The sequence below is a fragment of the Lepisma saccharinum genome, chromosome 13, assembly GCF_977018435.1.
Source record: "Lepisma saccharinum chromosome 13, izLepSacc3.1, whole genome shotgun sequence".
NCBI lineage: Eukaryota > Metazoa > Arthropoda > Insecta > Zygentoma > Lepismatidae > Lepisma > Lepisma saccharinum.
The window spans coordinates 61,603,221-61,619,603 of NC_139241.1; the positions used below are offsets into that span (position 1 = coordinate 61,603,221).

The 16,383-nt window shown below is 37.6% G+C and overlaps 1 protein-coding gene across 1 annotated transcript in view; it reads right to left on the reverse strand.

Moving 5' to 3' along the window:
- Nucleotides 1-16,383, reverse strand: part of bsf (bicoid stability factor) — a 76,001-nt gene that overhangs the window by 59,063 nt on the left and 555 nt on the right. Inside the window, exons 2-5 of the mRNA XM_083134301.1 lie at nucleotides 13,807-13,952; nucleotides 13,445-13,567; nucleotides 10,524-10,791; nucleotides 4,561-4,792 (exon numbers count right to left, since the gene is read on the reverse strand). Of these exons, the coding sequence (XP_082990427.1) occupies nucleotides 4,561-4,792; nucleotides 10,524-10,791; nucleotides 13,445-13,567; nucleotides 13,807-13,952 (769 nt within the window). The remainder of the gene's footprint in view (nucleotides 1-4,560; nucleotides 4,793-10,523; nucleotides 10,792-13,444; nucleotides 13,568-13,806; nucleotides 13,953-16,383) is intronic.

Genomic DNA, 16,383 nt, shown 5'->3' on the forward strand with positions numbered 1-16,383 from the left:
ATTCTCTTTAAAAATATGTGATCTTTCTTGTAGTCAACTTTATTTTAGCTCCAGAAGTCCAAATTGTTGTCATATCTTGCATATTGCAAATATTGTGTAGCTGTTCAGAAATATTGTAGTGAAGTATGATCCGGTTCCTGATACCCTATTCCATCTGCACTTGAAGTGTTAATTATATATGTATTTTACAGTTTGGATATATACTCTACGATACCACACCAATACAAAACTTTTGGTGTATTATGGGTGTTCTGGGTATCAGATATTAGTGTAGAGGTTTTGAAGTGTCACACACATGTCCATTCACAGGCTTTTTCCTCTCCATTCTACATGTTTCAAATGTAAATCTCCAAATATTGTGTGCAAAAAGCAATCATGGAAGGTTGTAAAAATATACAATAAAATTAATTAAAATTTTAATCAATATTATGATTTATGGTGGTCATGTATGTGACACTGTTATTATGTAGATATTAATGACTAGAATAGTTTATTTTATTTTATATTTAACAGTGGCAGCGACAATTGTGAATACAGAGTATTAGTAGGTATTAATGATAGTGTTTTATATCGTTTGGACATTGTACATATTCTTTCCAGGTATGCTTGATGAGATGACTATGGGAAAATGGCGTTAGATTGAATGAAGTACACTTTATGCACAGATAGACTAATCGGGACTGGACCTACAGATTAGAGTGGAATCCAAACCACTGTGCAATGTGCCTCCAATGGGTATCGAACCCGGAACCCTTGCAGATAACATTAGAAAACATGTTCAAAATACTACCTTACAGTACACATACTTTGCTCAAAGCAGAGAATCCTGATGCAAGTACTGGATATTCAAAGTTTTTCCCTTAAAAATACACCTAGTGACCAATAGGAAAGAATTCAAGCGGCAGCCTTACAATCTGACAAACAAAAAAGCAATACTGTTGATTTTGCCATGAATTATTCATGTGAATGACAATCTGGTACACAATCAGCGCTTTGGAGTAGACAGTGTGTGACCTTATTCACTGCTGCTCTTTTTTAAGACAAGCAAAAGACACAGTGTTATCTTATTGTTAGTCATAAAAAAGATAAATCAGATCAAGCAGTTCATGTCTACCTTCATTTTGAAACTTATTGAAGTTCTCAGGTTTCAAGTGAATAAACCAAAACTTCAAAAATCTGGAGTGATTCACCATTGAGTAAATTTATAGACAAGTTCATCTCCTACCTTGTCTACATGATATCGAGATCACAAGAATGATTATCAGGTTTTCAATGAATGTCAATGAATGTATTCAGCAACTTCCCATAGGAAAGGAGTTGTTGATGGTATTTGTGGCAGTGCAAGTCTCGAGTGTATGAAGAAGTCATGACACAACGAGCTGCAGTAACTGCAAAAGTAATTCCAAATGTGAATATCATTTCAGTGATGCAAAAAGGTATAGATCGAGTCCAAATTGAGTGGAACCTCAGTGAAGAAGCTCCAGGAATTAAGGCATTTGTCATCAGATCCTCTTCCAGGGATCATGTTGGTCCGTACCCCGATACAAGAGATTTGTTACTGTGAGGATGAAGTCATATGCTGAGATCGTCAAAGTAGTGCACAAGGTATTGAAACTTCAGTCATCATCTGCTACAAAATGCATTTCAAATATTTCACCTGGTGCATTCCTGCTGTAAAAAGATGCAGAACGAAACGTGGAACCATGTGTTGCACAAGTTTCTGTCATGCAAGTCTTGATGTTGGTGTGATTTTCGTTAAAAACAGTCCGAACATAACTTCATAGATATGAAGAAAATGATGTAGGCACCATACAATTGAATGATATAATACAAAGATTGCCTGATTATCGTAGAATTAATATCAAGAGTTTGCTATAAATACGGAGAAACTAGTACTCACGCACCTAACGGCAGCCAGAGAACTACGAACAAAAGACGCACGCCAAGCAACAGTGCAGCAAGTTCCAACGAGGATGGTGGCAGTGGCCACTGAAATTAATCGAAAAAGAAGAAAAAACAGCTTCGTGGATAAAAGTGAGTACTAGTTTCTCCGTATTTATATACTACCGCGTCTCTCTTTTCCCAATTATGAAAGGGTTTGCTAGGTAACCAAAATCCATGTATTCCCATACAATGTCACATACTTGACCAGCACAATTTTACTATGTTAAAAAACTGTAAATAGAAATCTGATAATTCTGCTAACTGATATTTATTTGTTATTCCTTGAGCAGTTTGTAAAAAATTTCAAAATACACATTGTTTTCCATAATTGTCAAAAAATTTGAAGAAGAAGAATTGTATGTGAAATGTAACTTCTATTGCTTGTCACACACAATTTATACAGTCAAACATTCAATGTAATCTATTCTCTGATATTATTTACTGTTAACAACATTGTAATGTATGCGATAAAATAGGTTTCAGCTCAATACTTCATTTGTGAGCTAGATTACCATTATTTGTGTCGGTATGTTTGTCACAAACGTGACTGTGCAATAAGACTTTTAATAATAAATTAATTGTTTTAAGATCACATTTTGTAGCTTATCTTAGATTCATAGTTTTGTTAATCGGCATTTGGAAAAGAAGAAAAAAGGGCTGGCCCCTGAATTATTGTTTGTTTTGTCTACACTTACTCATACCGATGAGAATACCCTTACACATTCCAATAGTTGGAAATTAAAAGTTGTTCAAAATATTGATTACTGGTATATATTACTGTAAGCACTGCATTAATTAAAAGCATTTGCTTCAAATTATTCGAGATTACATCAGAATATTGCAATACCTGTTACGTAATCACGAAATACAGTTTCTCTGTAAACTAGTGGTTCAAAATAAATGGAAACTTTGAATTTCCACAATAATTAGACTCCATAAAAGTGTTGCGTGGCATTTTTTTGCAGAACCTGCACAAGACCAGAAGAGCGAAGAAGTATTGGCCGGTATTGGTAAATAAAATCCAACCTATGCGTTCTGACAGGCCTGTTCCCAGGATTTTCTTTTTTTAGGGAGGGGCCAGATACAAAAATGTGTTTATATATCCAACCAATATATATGTTATGCGAAGAGATTACAATATAATTGAAATGCTTTCATTAAGTGTTAGATTTTAATTAATTCTTACTTTCTATTAATAATGATTTTTAAGATTTCATATTTACGTGTCTCTTGCATTCGTGTTTTATCTTTATTTTGTACATGTTGTTATAAGGACAGTACACAGGATTATTTTTAAAGGGGAGGAGGTAGATCCGAAAATGTGGAAGGAAGTTAAGATCAGAAATGATGTAAGCTTGATTGAATTAGGTTATTTTGCGTGGCTTTTCTGCCAAGTTTATCTAATCACGACGATGAGGAATGATGAAGGCACTCACTCACAAAGAACACCTATGCCCAGATTTGAATTCTGACCCAGAACCCCTGGTGGCAAAGAACATAGAGTTATCATGTCATATTATTATCATATTTAATACCTAAACATTGAATTATCATTATTCTGTATAGAAAATAATATATTAATTAATTAGATGATACATATTAGCACTTATTTTTACCAAAAAGAAACTAAACATTTTCGTCTGGTAGCCTGTAGCGGCAAATTGGGTGCCAAAACTGGAGTGGCAAGGACAATTTACTTCTATTGTTTGACAAGTTTGAGGTCGAGATTTTGTTTTAGGTTCACTTTTATGCACTTGTAGGCTAATCGGGACTGGACCTACAGTTTAAAGTGCGATCGAAACCACAATGTGCCTCCACCAGGTATTAGAAGACAAAGCTTAGTATTAAGAGGCCATAATGAGAAGCAAAAGTGGAAAAAAGTGTGTGTGCGTGAACGTGCGTGGGATGGCAATTGGACCCATAATCGCATCAATGGTTATAAAACTAAAACTACCCAATATTGCAGACTGCAGACTTCTGGAGCCTGCCTCTCTACACAACAAACACATTCATTTACGCAAGGACAAAATTGAAATTTTTACAAATTTGAAAATTTGTAGATGTTATTTTCGTAGCTTCTTATATGTTCATATTTAAGGTTGCATAGTTTGGGGGGGAAGGGGGACGGTCCCTCCCTTGGGTACGGGCCTGCTTTCTGATCATCAGCTCAGCCCTTATAAAAAAGGTTTTCTTTTGACATCTTTCTTATGCAATAACTCATGACCTGAACCTGGTAATGGATGGATGGAAAGTTATTTATCCAGGGGCCTTGAAGGCAATACTAAACATAATAGAACCAGAATTTTTTTTATTTTTAATTTTCCAGTTATGGCATTTTTTGCGTGTGTGAGAATTTTGTCTGCCTACAATAGAAAAACCAGACCTTTTTTTTGGGTTCAAATGCAAAGACAAAGAATAGGTCAGGTAGCAATAGAAATAGGAGGGCAATGACGACTGAACATTACAAGCAGTACAAGTTACAGTTTGATTCCAGTTCACTTTATGCTTAGATAGGCTAACCAGTACTGGATCTACAGTTTAAACTGAGATTCAAGCAATTGTGTAATGTGTCTCTAGGACAGAACATTGATTATTTAACATAAAAACACTACTTACTTGGTCTACAAAATCGGTGTGGTTATTAACTGAAAGTGCATATATTATATCCATGTAATCTCTATCGAGAAAGTGTATATCCTTCTTTTCACACTCGTCCATTATCTTACAAATAGCATCAAAGTCCCCTTTGCTAGCATATCCACATAAGAGTTGCGTGTAGGTCTCAGCACTTGGTTCAATCCCAGTCTGCTGCATCAGGCCCAAGATGCCATGGGCACTCTCCATGTCACTGCAAAGAAACATGGTGAGACTTTAAGGGAACCTGTATTGTATGATCATCAAAATACAGTCTTATAAGAAACTAAACATTTTCATCTTAGGCCTTATCGATAAGTACCGATATAAAAATCTGTCAAAGCTTGGTCAAAGTCCACTTTATGCTAGTGTGTCTACAAATTCAAGTTTTAGAGTATTAACTTTACATGTGAAGGTAATAATGTGAAAAACTGAACGGTAATTGACTGATGGGTAGTGAGAGGGAATCAAGTGAGTATCAGAGTAAGATTCCATGTAACACTTGAAATGTATTGACTAATGTTTAACAAATCATTATTTTTTTAAAATAATAACTATTATAGTGCAAATAACACAATTATTAGAGGCACATATTTATTGTACCCGTATGATCACATCATATCAATCTATATAATTTTTTTCGTTATTATTATTATTGAACACACAAAGTCCTTGTCTGTTTCACAGCGAAGCCAAGCAAAGGTTGCCTTGCCCCTTTTGAGAGCCCACAAAAGGGAAGCTCTATATTTGTTCACTTTCTCTTCCAAAATCCCTAGCCCTTTGTCCTTTCCAGCGTCAGCAAAATTTTCCATTCTCCCAGCAACCACCTCTTTCCCTTCAGACAGCCAATAGAAACTGAACATTTATCAAATTCCCACCGAACTGTGAATTTTGGCAGGTTTGGCACCCCTAGGAAGCAGAACATTGCGTCGCCGGGGCTAGTGGGACAAAATGAACATTGGCCCGAGTTCCCACCACAATGGCAGACATTACGGACACTTGGGAAAGTGCCAGCAGGAGACAACCAGATATCCTCACAGATGCTGGTGGACAACACATCGGAGTAAGTTTACCCAAGATTGGAAAGGAAGTGGTGGACTTGACATTCCCGCAATACATGAACATGTGTAGCAGATCGCAATGTAAATATCAATTCACATAATTACAGTTTAACAATCCAAATTCGTACATCTATTTTCTCATACAATCTCCCCCCCCCCCCAGCATTTCAATAATCAATAACACTTTTCATTTGTTTGTGTGTCGTGCACGTATAGCAGGGCAACAAACCCTGAATGGCTTGCTCCCTATTCACCTATTGTTCCGCTTTGACCAAGTGGCCTAGGAGGAAAAGAGCCAGCCTAGACTGCCACAATTTTTATGGTAAATAAAAGATCAAGATTTTGGGATCTACATAAAATAGCATGTTGGTGTCAAAATGGTGAATAAAACCCTAAACTTGATTCAAAAACTATACTTATTACAAAAAATAAAAATTTTTCCTCCTACAGTCGGGACGTGCTAGCAAGCGGCGTGGAACCACCCACTCTGGTAGCGACGCGCTGTTGCCGGATTGACCTACTTCAGGATTTTCGCGAGCCCACAGAAACATGAGGAAGGCTGAACTACTGCAGCTCCTTATGTTACACAAACCCCAGTTCCCCATACATCAAATACACAAGCTTGCAGAAGAAGCGGGACATACGGTGGTCCGTCTCCCGCCTTATCATTGTATGTACAATGCAATCGAAATTATTTGGGCACAGGTCAAAGGACTGGTAGCATAGAGGAACCATTTTGCCACCTTTTACACCGTCTAAAATTTTGCAATTGACAGAACAGGCTATCGGGGATGTGACAGCAGATAGGTGGCGTTCGGCTATAGAACACACAAGGAAGATTATTTCCGAAGCATGGGAAAAGGAGGGAGTTGAAGAGCAGCAAATGGAGGATTTTGTAATTTCACTTGGGCGGGAAGACAACAGTGACAGTAGTAGCTCAGATGAAGATGTTCCTTTACCAACCAACAATGAAGATGATCTTGGGATAGCGCCACTGCAATGGTAGCCGGTAAGCAAAAACAACTGATTCTTTAACTACTACTTCTGTTCTTTCATTATTTTTTTATGTTTTTACATACAGGTAGCTCAAAGCATTAATAACACATGTACCAAATGTATCATTAATGTTAAAGAAATCGAGCAATTGCCAAGCGTTTCGTTGTAATTTATTGAACTCTGTATTGCCAGAGCTGGTATTCTCATATAGCTCCCAAATTATCTCACTTCACACACCCACATGTGCCTCCCCGATGTTGTAAGTGTTGTCGCCTTGTAATCAAGTAGTCCTGGATTTGATACCCTGTCGAGGCACATAGTGGTTTGGATCCCACTTCCAAGTGTAGGTCCATTCCAGATTAGCTGTAGTGTGCATAAAGTGGACTTTAAAACACCAACTCAATCAATCAATTCACACACAATTGATTTGTTCTTGATAAATTCTTCTCCGTAATACAGTAACTCAGTTCTGTAAAATTCTGTTTTGGAGGTGAATTTTTGTAGGTTCCTCAAAATATAATTTAAAAACGTTTTAACGAAACGAAGTTGTACGTAATTTGCCCTAATTTTCAAGAAATACATTTCATTTGTACGTTCTGAAGCTTCAACAATTGCGGCGTGACAAAGAAGGCAAAGAGAGGTGGCATGAAATCAAAGGAGAGCGATTTGCCAGTGTTGTTCATAACAGAAGACGCATTTTCTTTTGTTGGTAATTGTGATACGATACAACATAAGTAAAAAGATGCCGGTAGCTGATGCTTGCAATGTACCATAATAAAAACACAACAAAGGTTCTTTCAGTGAAGGTTTTCGGTTGCTGTGTACAGCAGGAAGAGAAAATGTTTCATGCTTGCCAGAATTTTCGAGCTTGCCAACAGCTTACTAGCCTGTCCGTGTGTTTGTGCGAACGTGGCAATGCAGAAACCCCCCAGCCACATGGCAGCCAACGAGGAGACAGAATTTGGTCACGTTCTGCCGTTCTGCGTTCTGATTGCACGCCGCTTCTTATCACGTCCGTACTGTAATAGCACATTTTATGTAGTTATCAGAGTATTAAATTTATTCCTGTTCAAAGGAGTTAATTTTTGCTTCTCAAATATTTACAGCAGAATTAATCAATTTTCTGGATAATTAAGACATCAGAAGATGACGTGTCAGTAAATAAACACTGCATTTCATGTTTAAGGGTTTATTTATTTTGCAGTTCATGTCGCATCATTTCGTGACAAAATATGGTACGAAAATGCACCTCACTCCTTTCAAAAACATGAAAAATTAACATGACAATGTGTTATTTCACATTTCGTGTTTCCATCAAAAACAAAATATGCATGCCTCTAATAAATATAGTAAAATTTAGTAACATATTATTCCAGATAACTATCTATCAACCTCCTTTCCTCAAATATATATTCAACATTTTCTTCTCTAATTACCGGTAATACAGTGGAACCTCATTTTACGTTTTTCAGAGTACCAAGGTGAAAAAACTTAAAATGCACGCAAACGTAAAATTGAGGAAAAGTTTACAACATTTTGCTACACTGGGATGATTAACACTGGATGTATAATGCGGGAGAATGTAAAGTCCGGGAACATAAAATCCACTGTATTCTACTCACATTACAGGGTGGCTACTCTAGGACCATGACAAAATTCAAGTATAATTCCCAGTTTCTAAGGCGAACTTTCCAAAAATTCAAGGGTACAAGCAGATGTTTTCTCGACTTCAACCTTACATATTTCCACCCCTCCCCCACACACAAATGTATTAAAAATATAAAGGATCTGTGTAATCCTAATCTCTCTCCTATCCAAAAATTCTAAATTTAATTAAACAGTACATATAGTATACACAGTTAAACAATTTAATTTAAGGTGCAGAGATTACATTTGCAATTTCCCCTGGAGGCCCGAAATACATCTTCAAACACAAGTCACAAATGTTACGGAATATGCCAATCTATGAAAAATTGTTAATTCTACAAGGTTCAAACTCAAATTTACCTAATCAACTTCAAGATATCTTATATCTCCATTAATCTTCCATCTGTCTAACAGATTGTATTGCAAAAGGGCATTAACAAAGTAAACAGTATGAATTATGTTTTATTTTCCAAGCACCTTTTTTTTCCTTCCTCGATACAAATAAAAGCTAAACTGTAAAACCACATCTACAGAGAAAAATTCACACAGATTGTATACAAGAAATTCCCGGTGAGTAGCCACCCTGCTATATGAAGAAAGGCAAGAATGCCTACCATTTAGGTAGGCACAAGCTCTGCATCCCCCTCCAGTGTGTGGAAAAGCATTCATTACATGTTAGTGATGGGTCGTTCCGATTCCGGAAATCAGCTGGAATCGAATCCAGTTTTGTTTTGAGTTACTGTGCCTGCGCCTTTGTCAACACATGCAAGGAACTTCTACAAGCGGCTTCTCTTATCCATTTGTTCCCTTACTTTCCCAGCATTGAAAAAGCACTCCGAGGAGAGGGAAGAGGGGGGGGGGGGAGGAAAGTTGTATTTTGTCCATTCCGAAGCACCGTGGTCTGGTTTAACTCGCTCCAAGCTCCCCAATAGGGTGACTGTACATTTGAAGAACTAGTCCATGAGCCTTGGTACGAGTTATTGGAAACGGAATGAATCGTTCCGAGATTTCGTTCTGACCAAAAAGCCTGGAGAGAGGCGAGGGTGCGGGTGTGTTTGAAATACACCTGCACTTTGTAAAATAAAATGTTCGCCGAAATCTGAATCATAAGAACATCGAATTCTAAAAAGAAAAGGACGTAACTATGTATCTGAAGTTAATAAAAATACATTTACATTGAGAGAAGAGTGCATTAATCATTGGAATCCATAACAATTTAATTTATTAATTACATTCAACGGTTTCATTTTTCTCACCCCTTTCCCTCTCATTACACAACCTTTATCAAGAATAGATATAAGGTAAAAAGAAAATACCAGTTATGAACCATTCTTGTTGTAGACATAAAAGAAACTTATATTTTTGAAAATCCGGTATTGATATATTTACGTCGATGAATCAATTACACGCAATCGGCCTCTTTGAGAGATTTTGTTTTACCACATGGCATATTTTTCTAAAGCTTTATTAGTGTGACTACTATTTGTTATAGCTAATATCAATAATAAATGGGAATAAAATGCATGATGATAATTTTCTCCTTTCAAAGTAAAGTATAATTTCACATCGTTGAGAAGTGCAGCCGCGAAGTGTAAAATGCTGCAAAACAACATTGAATGGGCCCACCCTTTAGCCACGTATAATTAACACACACACATATATTACCAGGTCATCGTCAGCACAAAACTCCATCCTACATTATTTTCAATCCCCCCCCCCCCCATTCCTGGCAAAAAGGTAAAAAGTAAAGTGCTCCCCTGTGCTTAGCACCACGCCATGAAGGCGTATAGGGGGTGTGGGGGTAACGCCCCACACTTTCTTGATCCGGTCATGAGTTGGGGTGATGTGATCAGCATCATGCCCCTGACCGCCTTTACCCCCCAGGGTTTCCTCCAGGTACCCATGTCATTCGACGCTGGGTGAGCGCCGGGGCCGCTTAAGGAGGAATGAAACATGAACCTCGGCGGAAAGAGAGGAAATTATTCCAGCAATCATGATTCCAAAAAGGAACAAATTCATGGTGAAACTGGAATGATACGGCCGGAGTCGGACCGACTTCCAGTGGAACGAAAGGAATCGAATCCACAAAAGGAACATTTCCCATCACTAGTACATGTGCAACTAACAATCCCAAGACAACACAATATGCAGCATTGAGAAAACCATCAGATTAGAGTAAACCTTATTTAACAAGTGGCATGTTCCCTATGCATTCCTAAAAATAAGGTTCCCAATACTCACTTGGACCGCGAGTGACCCATGACCAGAGCATTGAATACGTTCTCGTTGATCGGCAGCTGCTTCTCCTTCATGAGCTCCAGGATGCCAGTGGCACCCTTTATGTTCCCCTCCTGGCAGTACCTGGAAATCAGCCGCTGGTAGGTCACCCTGTTTGGTTCCACCCCCTTCCTCTCCAGCTCCGAGAGAAACTCCATGGGCGAAAATTTGTGCTCGTTCTCCAGGTACACCCTCAAAAGGGCATTGTAATGGCTCACGTCCATAGGGATTCCTGATGGTTGCAAAAAAACACGTTAATATAGGGCATGCTACATACTAGGGATGGACCGATATGAAATTTTACAGATACCCAGGAGTAGACAAAATTAAAAATAATTCAAATGCCAGCTCCTTTTTTCTTTTTGTTCAAATACAGACTAAGAAGGTCACAAATCCAACTACGTGTGCTACCTGATTCGAAATGTGAACTTACAACATTTATTAATTAATACAAGATTGGATTAAAAGTAACTCATTCTTGCTCTGGAGTGGTCTTGCTCTATCAGTAACAGCACAAACAACTATGCAATACATTCCAGACTACAATAAACTAAGAGTAAACACACTTATTTTTTTATAAAGTAGGACATGAAATTAAATTAAATTATTATATGCAATTATTATATATTATATATTATTATATTATTATTATAAATTATTATATGCAATCAATTATGTATATAAATTAAGATATTTATATACATAATGGATTGGTAAAATATCGGTAATTTTACCAACAAACAGATACATCAATATGCTTACATCGGCTGATACTGACAAGCGTAACGATAATCCATCCCATCCCTATAACATACACTACTTTTCAAAATCCAGGCAAGGGTTACTTAATTGTAACGTCAAGATTCTAAGGATAGCAATCTCAATATGTTGCTGCTTTTAAACCTTTTTCCTAAATGACTATAGTGCATTTAATTATTAGTAACGTAAGGATAATTATGTAATTATATTTCCTTTAAAATAACAATTTTATATCAAATAAATGTTGGCATTTGAGGCCAAATAGTGCCTAGAAACTTGCATTTCAAACTTCCTTACACGATGAATACAAGTATTAAGTAGAGGCAATAACTCTTGACAGCTTGAAATTGAGTTCACAACAGAAGATTTGTGCAAGTTTAAATATGCACCATTGCTTGACGTGAATTGGAAAGATCATTTAATCAATACAAAGCCCTGTTACGCGATAACAGAAGAAATTTAATATTTTAAAATTTGAAACACATTTATTGTTCCTTATTGTTAAGAGGACCGTATATTGGAAAGGTAACAAGAATATGTAAAATACTGCATTCAGATATCTTTCTGTTGGTTGGTCTGGCTAGAGCAATTTCATTTTGTATGTTTCTTCAAAAAAGATGATGAAATGCTGGTAATAAGAAGTTGTTAAATGGTTTAAGTACATATTTTAATTTTTAATGCATATACAAGTACACATTTTACGGTTTTGAATTCATAATTATCTGGTCCTTAATTAGCCTATTCGGAAGGCACCCCTGACAGCAATTTCTGGTTCCACCATTGAACATGCTTGAAGGAAGATTTTATTTCTTTCCCTTCTCACTGAATTTCCACCAGTTCCCGAATACCTTATTTGCTTTTTCACTATTTTTCATATCATATCCACACTATGCTTTACAATATATAATGTGGTTGGTAGTTTTATCATTTTCCCCAGAATATGACACATGCCATTTCACGACAGTTAAGAAACTTCACAGATGCGATCAATGTTATTTTGGATTGCCAGCAAACAGGCAGCATATCAAATTCTATGGACGTTTGTAGTACTGAAACGATGTATCAACGACAAAAATTGTACCGAGACAAATTGTTCTGTTGTCCACTACATGTTTTTATGGTCTGCAGACCACATTTTAATGATGCCCTGTAAACGTGTACCTTAGAAAAAGGTTCTTTAAATTTCTTTAAAACTTTATTAAATTTAGTGACATGGTGTACAACATTAAGTAACATGCAAGATTATTTGACCATTTATTCTCAGGCCTTGACTAATTCGGTTGAAACCACACATATGGCAGGTACGGCCATCTGTTGTCCCCTGCAAGAACCACATGCTGGTGCATACACACTTTCACTGTCTGTGTTGTCGATGGGAGAAAAAAGGCATCTACAGACAGTTCGTTTCGTCAATGTGCTCTCATGAAATTTCTTGTTAGTGAAAGCATTGGGGCTACAGAAGTTCATCAACGTTTACAGAACTTCTATGGAGATGCCTGCATGGGCTACAATACAGTGGAAAGTTGGGTGAAACATTTTGGAGATGGTAACAGACATTGTTGATAAGTCTCGTAGTGGCAGACTGAACGTGCAGCAACACAACACGGACTGAATTGATGAGCTTATCCAAAGTGACACGAGGATAACTGTACATTATCTGAACATTGGACACAGTGCTATACAAGACATCATAAAGACTCTTGGTTAACACAAGCACAATGTCTTTTTGCAACATGACAACACCCATCCCCACATGACTGGGTGCTCCCTCCCTACATCACAGACTTTCACTTGTTTGATCTGTTGAAGAACATCACTTAGGGTGCAAGTTTGACAAGTGTCATTTTCCAGCTGCCATTACAGTGGTGTAAATGTGTGGACCGATCTGGATATTATGTGAAAAAGTAACAACAAGGTTCAAATTAAGTATTACCATAGGTAGAATAAAAATAGTGGTTTCTGGTTTTGAGTAATATCACTTGGCTCATTACTTTCAGCGCATACCTTGTACTAAAGTAAAGAGTAAGTTTGGCAGCACTGGATTAATTTGTGGAGAAGTTGACAAGCAACACACATTCAGAAACAGATCACAAGCAGAAAATATTTCCTTCAATGCTAAACCTTACCAAGCTTTTCCAGTGTGTTCCATATTTGCTGCACCAGTCCAGTCCTAATTTCCGGGTGTTCTTCTGGCACTAGATTCCCACAGCACCGAATCATAAGCAAAGACTGTGAACTTGTGGCAGAACCTGGAGAGAACAATGAAAGGTACAATTACATTACTCGCAAACGATTCATAATGAAATCACTTACGTTAACTAGGTTACTGGCTGAAACTGAACTGGTTCCATGAGAATCTTTTAATGTCTTAAGTACTCTTTGTGTAAAAAAAAAAAAAAAAAAACACCTGCACGAGTGCAATATCTCTGCGACGTGGGTAGCAGAGGATGAAAATTTATTGATGGATAACATAAAAAAAGTACTTTACCTGTTTGTCTTATTTCTTCCAGTATATCCTCCAGCTCACTGAGAGAGATTCGACCTGAACGCCTGGCATCCTCATCCAGGCGCTGCAAGCTTTGCTCCAGGGCATTGCTCTGTGTTGTAGCAGGGGCTTGATGGGTGGCAAGATTCCTGCAAATCGTAAAGTCAAACCCAAATTGTAAATACTATTCAAAATTCAAATGCATGAACATATTTGAGGAAAGTAAGCTAAAACTCTACAATTTTTCTTTCTTTTCCAGTGTTTCCAAGACAATATTAAAAGTTTCTAGAATGTAAAAATATACAGTTTTACTTAGCTGCATGAAAGGATTTACTAGATATTTCTATCTCTTGGGGGGAAGGTAATGTTGTTTATTAGAGACTGGATTTTAAAGGGAATACCTTTTTCTATCTTTCAACAAGGACACCAACAAGATTACATGGTTTTGACTTCCCTATTTATCATTTTTCAGCTCATATTTCCTTTCTTAAAGAACAGGTGCCTTCTACCTTACCTTCCCTCTAAAGTGTTGGGAGTATGTTGCATCGATTGTTGCAACAATGCGATCTGGGCTTAAGCAATAACAAACACATTGCAAGCTGCATGCCTGTTGAGGTGAAAGTGTACTTATCTGCTAGATTCAGACTTTCATTGTGAAGTTTTTTAGAATAGTTTTAACTATTGTCAGTGAAATGGCGAAGTCAGGTAAACTTCTGTTCACAAAAAGTGGCACACTTATTTGAGTTGAAGTCCAGCTTCATGGCCGGAAGTACAGCCAAAGTGGAGCGATTTTACAATACAGGGAATTTCTCCATTTTGTTTGAAATTCGGCATACTCACTAATTTTGGCCCCCTAATCACGAATCTGCAGTCAAAATTTGGCGCTCACACATGGAAATAGCAAAATAATCGAAATTAAGTTCTTATTTCCACACCCTCGATTTCCGAATTTCCCGCCGGTTCCGGGCTCCGCCCCTGGGGTAATCGACCTACCGCCCCCAACCGCTATCGCGGCCCCGCCTCCGCTCCGCTCCGGCTTCCCGCCTATATCTATAGACTCCCTGTTAAGGGCATGTTAGAAAGTGGCCGGATTCACCTGCCCCCAAATAAGCGCCAAATTTTAAGTGCAGATTCGTGATTAGGAGACCCAAATTAGTAAGTAACCGAAAATTCAAACAAATTGGAGAAATTCCCTGTATTGTTAAATTATACCGCCAAAGTAATTGACCTACTGCCCCCAACTGCTAATGCAGCCCCGCCTCCGCTACCCAGCTTTTTCTATAGACTCCCTGTTGAAGGCATGTTAGAAATTGGCCGGAGTCACCTGCCCTCAAATGAGCCCCAAACTTTAAAATTTGAAGAAATCAGTTTATAGGATATGAAAAACTTACCTGAATTTCACACAAAACACCTTCCCGATGTTAGACAATACTACAGGAACTTACTACGGTAAGTAGTTTCATCTGTAGAAATGGAGAAATGGTAACACATTACTATACCGGAGACGGATTTCTTCAAATTTACAGGAGAAAGTACTTACGCAAATCATTTTCTGTAGCGTTGCTGATGTTCGGGAATGTATTTTCGATCCATTTTAACGCGAATGCATGTGGTTTTCTACGAAAATCTATTTCCGATGCGCTATTGCTTCTGCTGCCATTTGCTTTCTGCACGAGAGCACAATACGCTCCCGTATTGTCCGTATATGCTAAATTGAACGAAAGGAGTGCTAATGGAACCTAACCTAACAGTCTTAACCTAACCTAGTAGGCATACCTCGTCCCCGTGATGGTTCATGGGGCTATCGTGAATTTTTGGGCTGCCCGTGGAAGGATTGTGGGAAATAAGGAACAACAGTAAGTACTCGTTATCGTAAGAAATAGACATTGTTTTTGTTAGAAATTCATTATTTCACCTAAAGAAATGTTCCGCAATGCTGAATAGTATGTTAACAACGTAAAAAATTGCAAAATAAATCATTGATAGGTGTCTCCGGTATAGTAAAGTAGTACCGAAGAAATCTGTCCGAAGGATAGTAAACTAGTACCAAAACGACTTACGGAAATGAGTTTCTCTAAGGTTCCGAACGTTCGTCGAGGTATTTTCTTTCAAAATGGAATCTATTTAACCGGGAAATCATGTAATTTTGCAAGAGAAATATCTCACCGACACACAATTGCAATTGCTTTCCTACGTGAACTGGATGCTCCATACATTTGATGATGTAACCCCTTGTTAGTGCTTCCAACCCCTTTCTTTATAACTATGCTTGATTAACCTAACCTTATCGGAAATGGTTCATGGGGCTATCCGTCAGCTACCCGTGCATAATGTGCAATTTGCACATGTGACGAAAACGATTTTATGTATTTTTCGTTGAATAAGTTTGGAAACATAGCATGCCGACAACGGTAGTCAACGTGTGCCCGTTACATTGTCTTAGGGAAGGAATAACAAAAACTACACTCTATGTGAAAAATTGTGTTTGCTTTCGTGTAAAAAGCATAATGGCACCTTGAACTATGTTCCGCAATACACAATTCGGAAGAAAGAAGGATGAGAAACACAAAATATCAGATT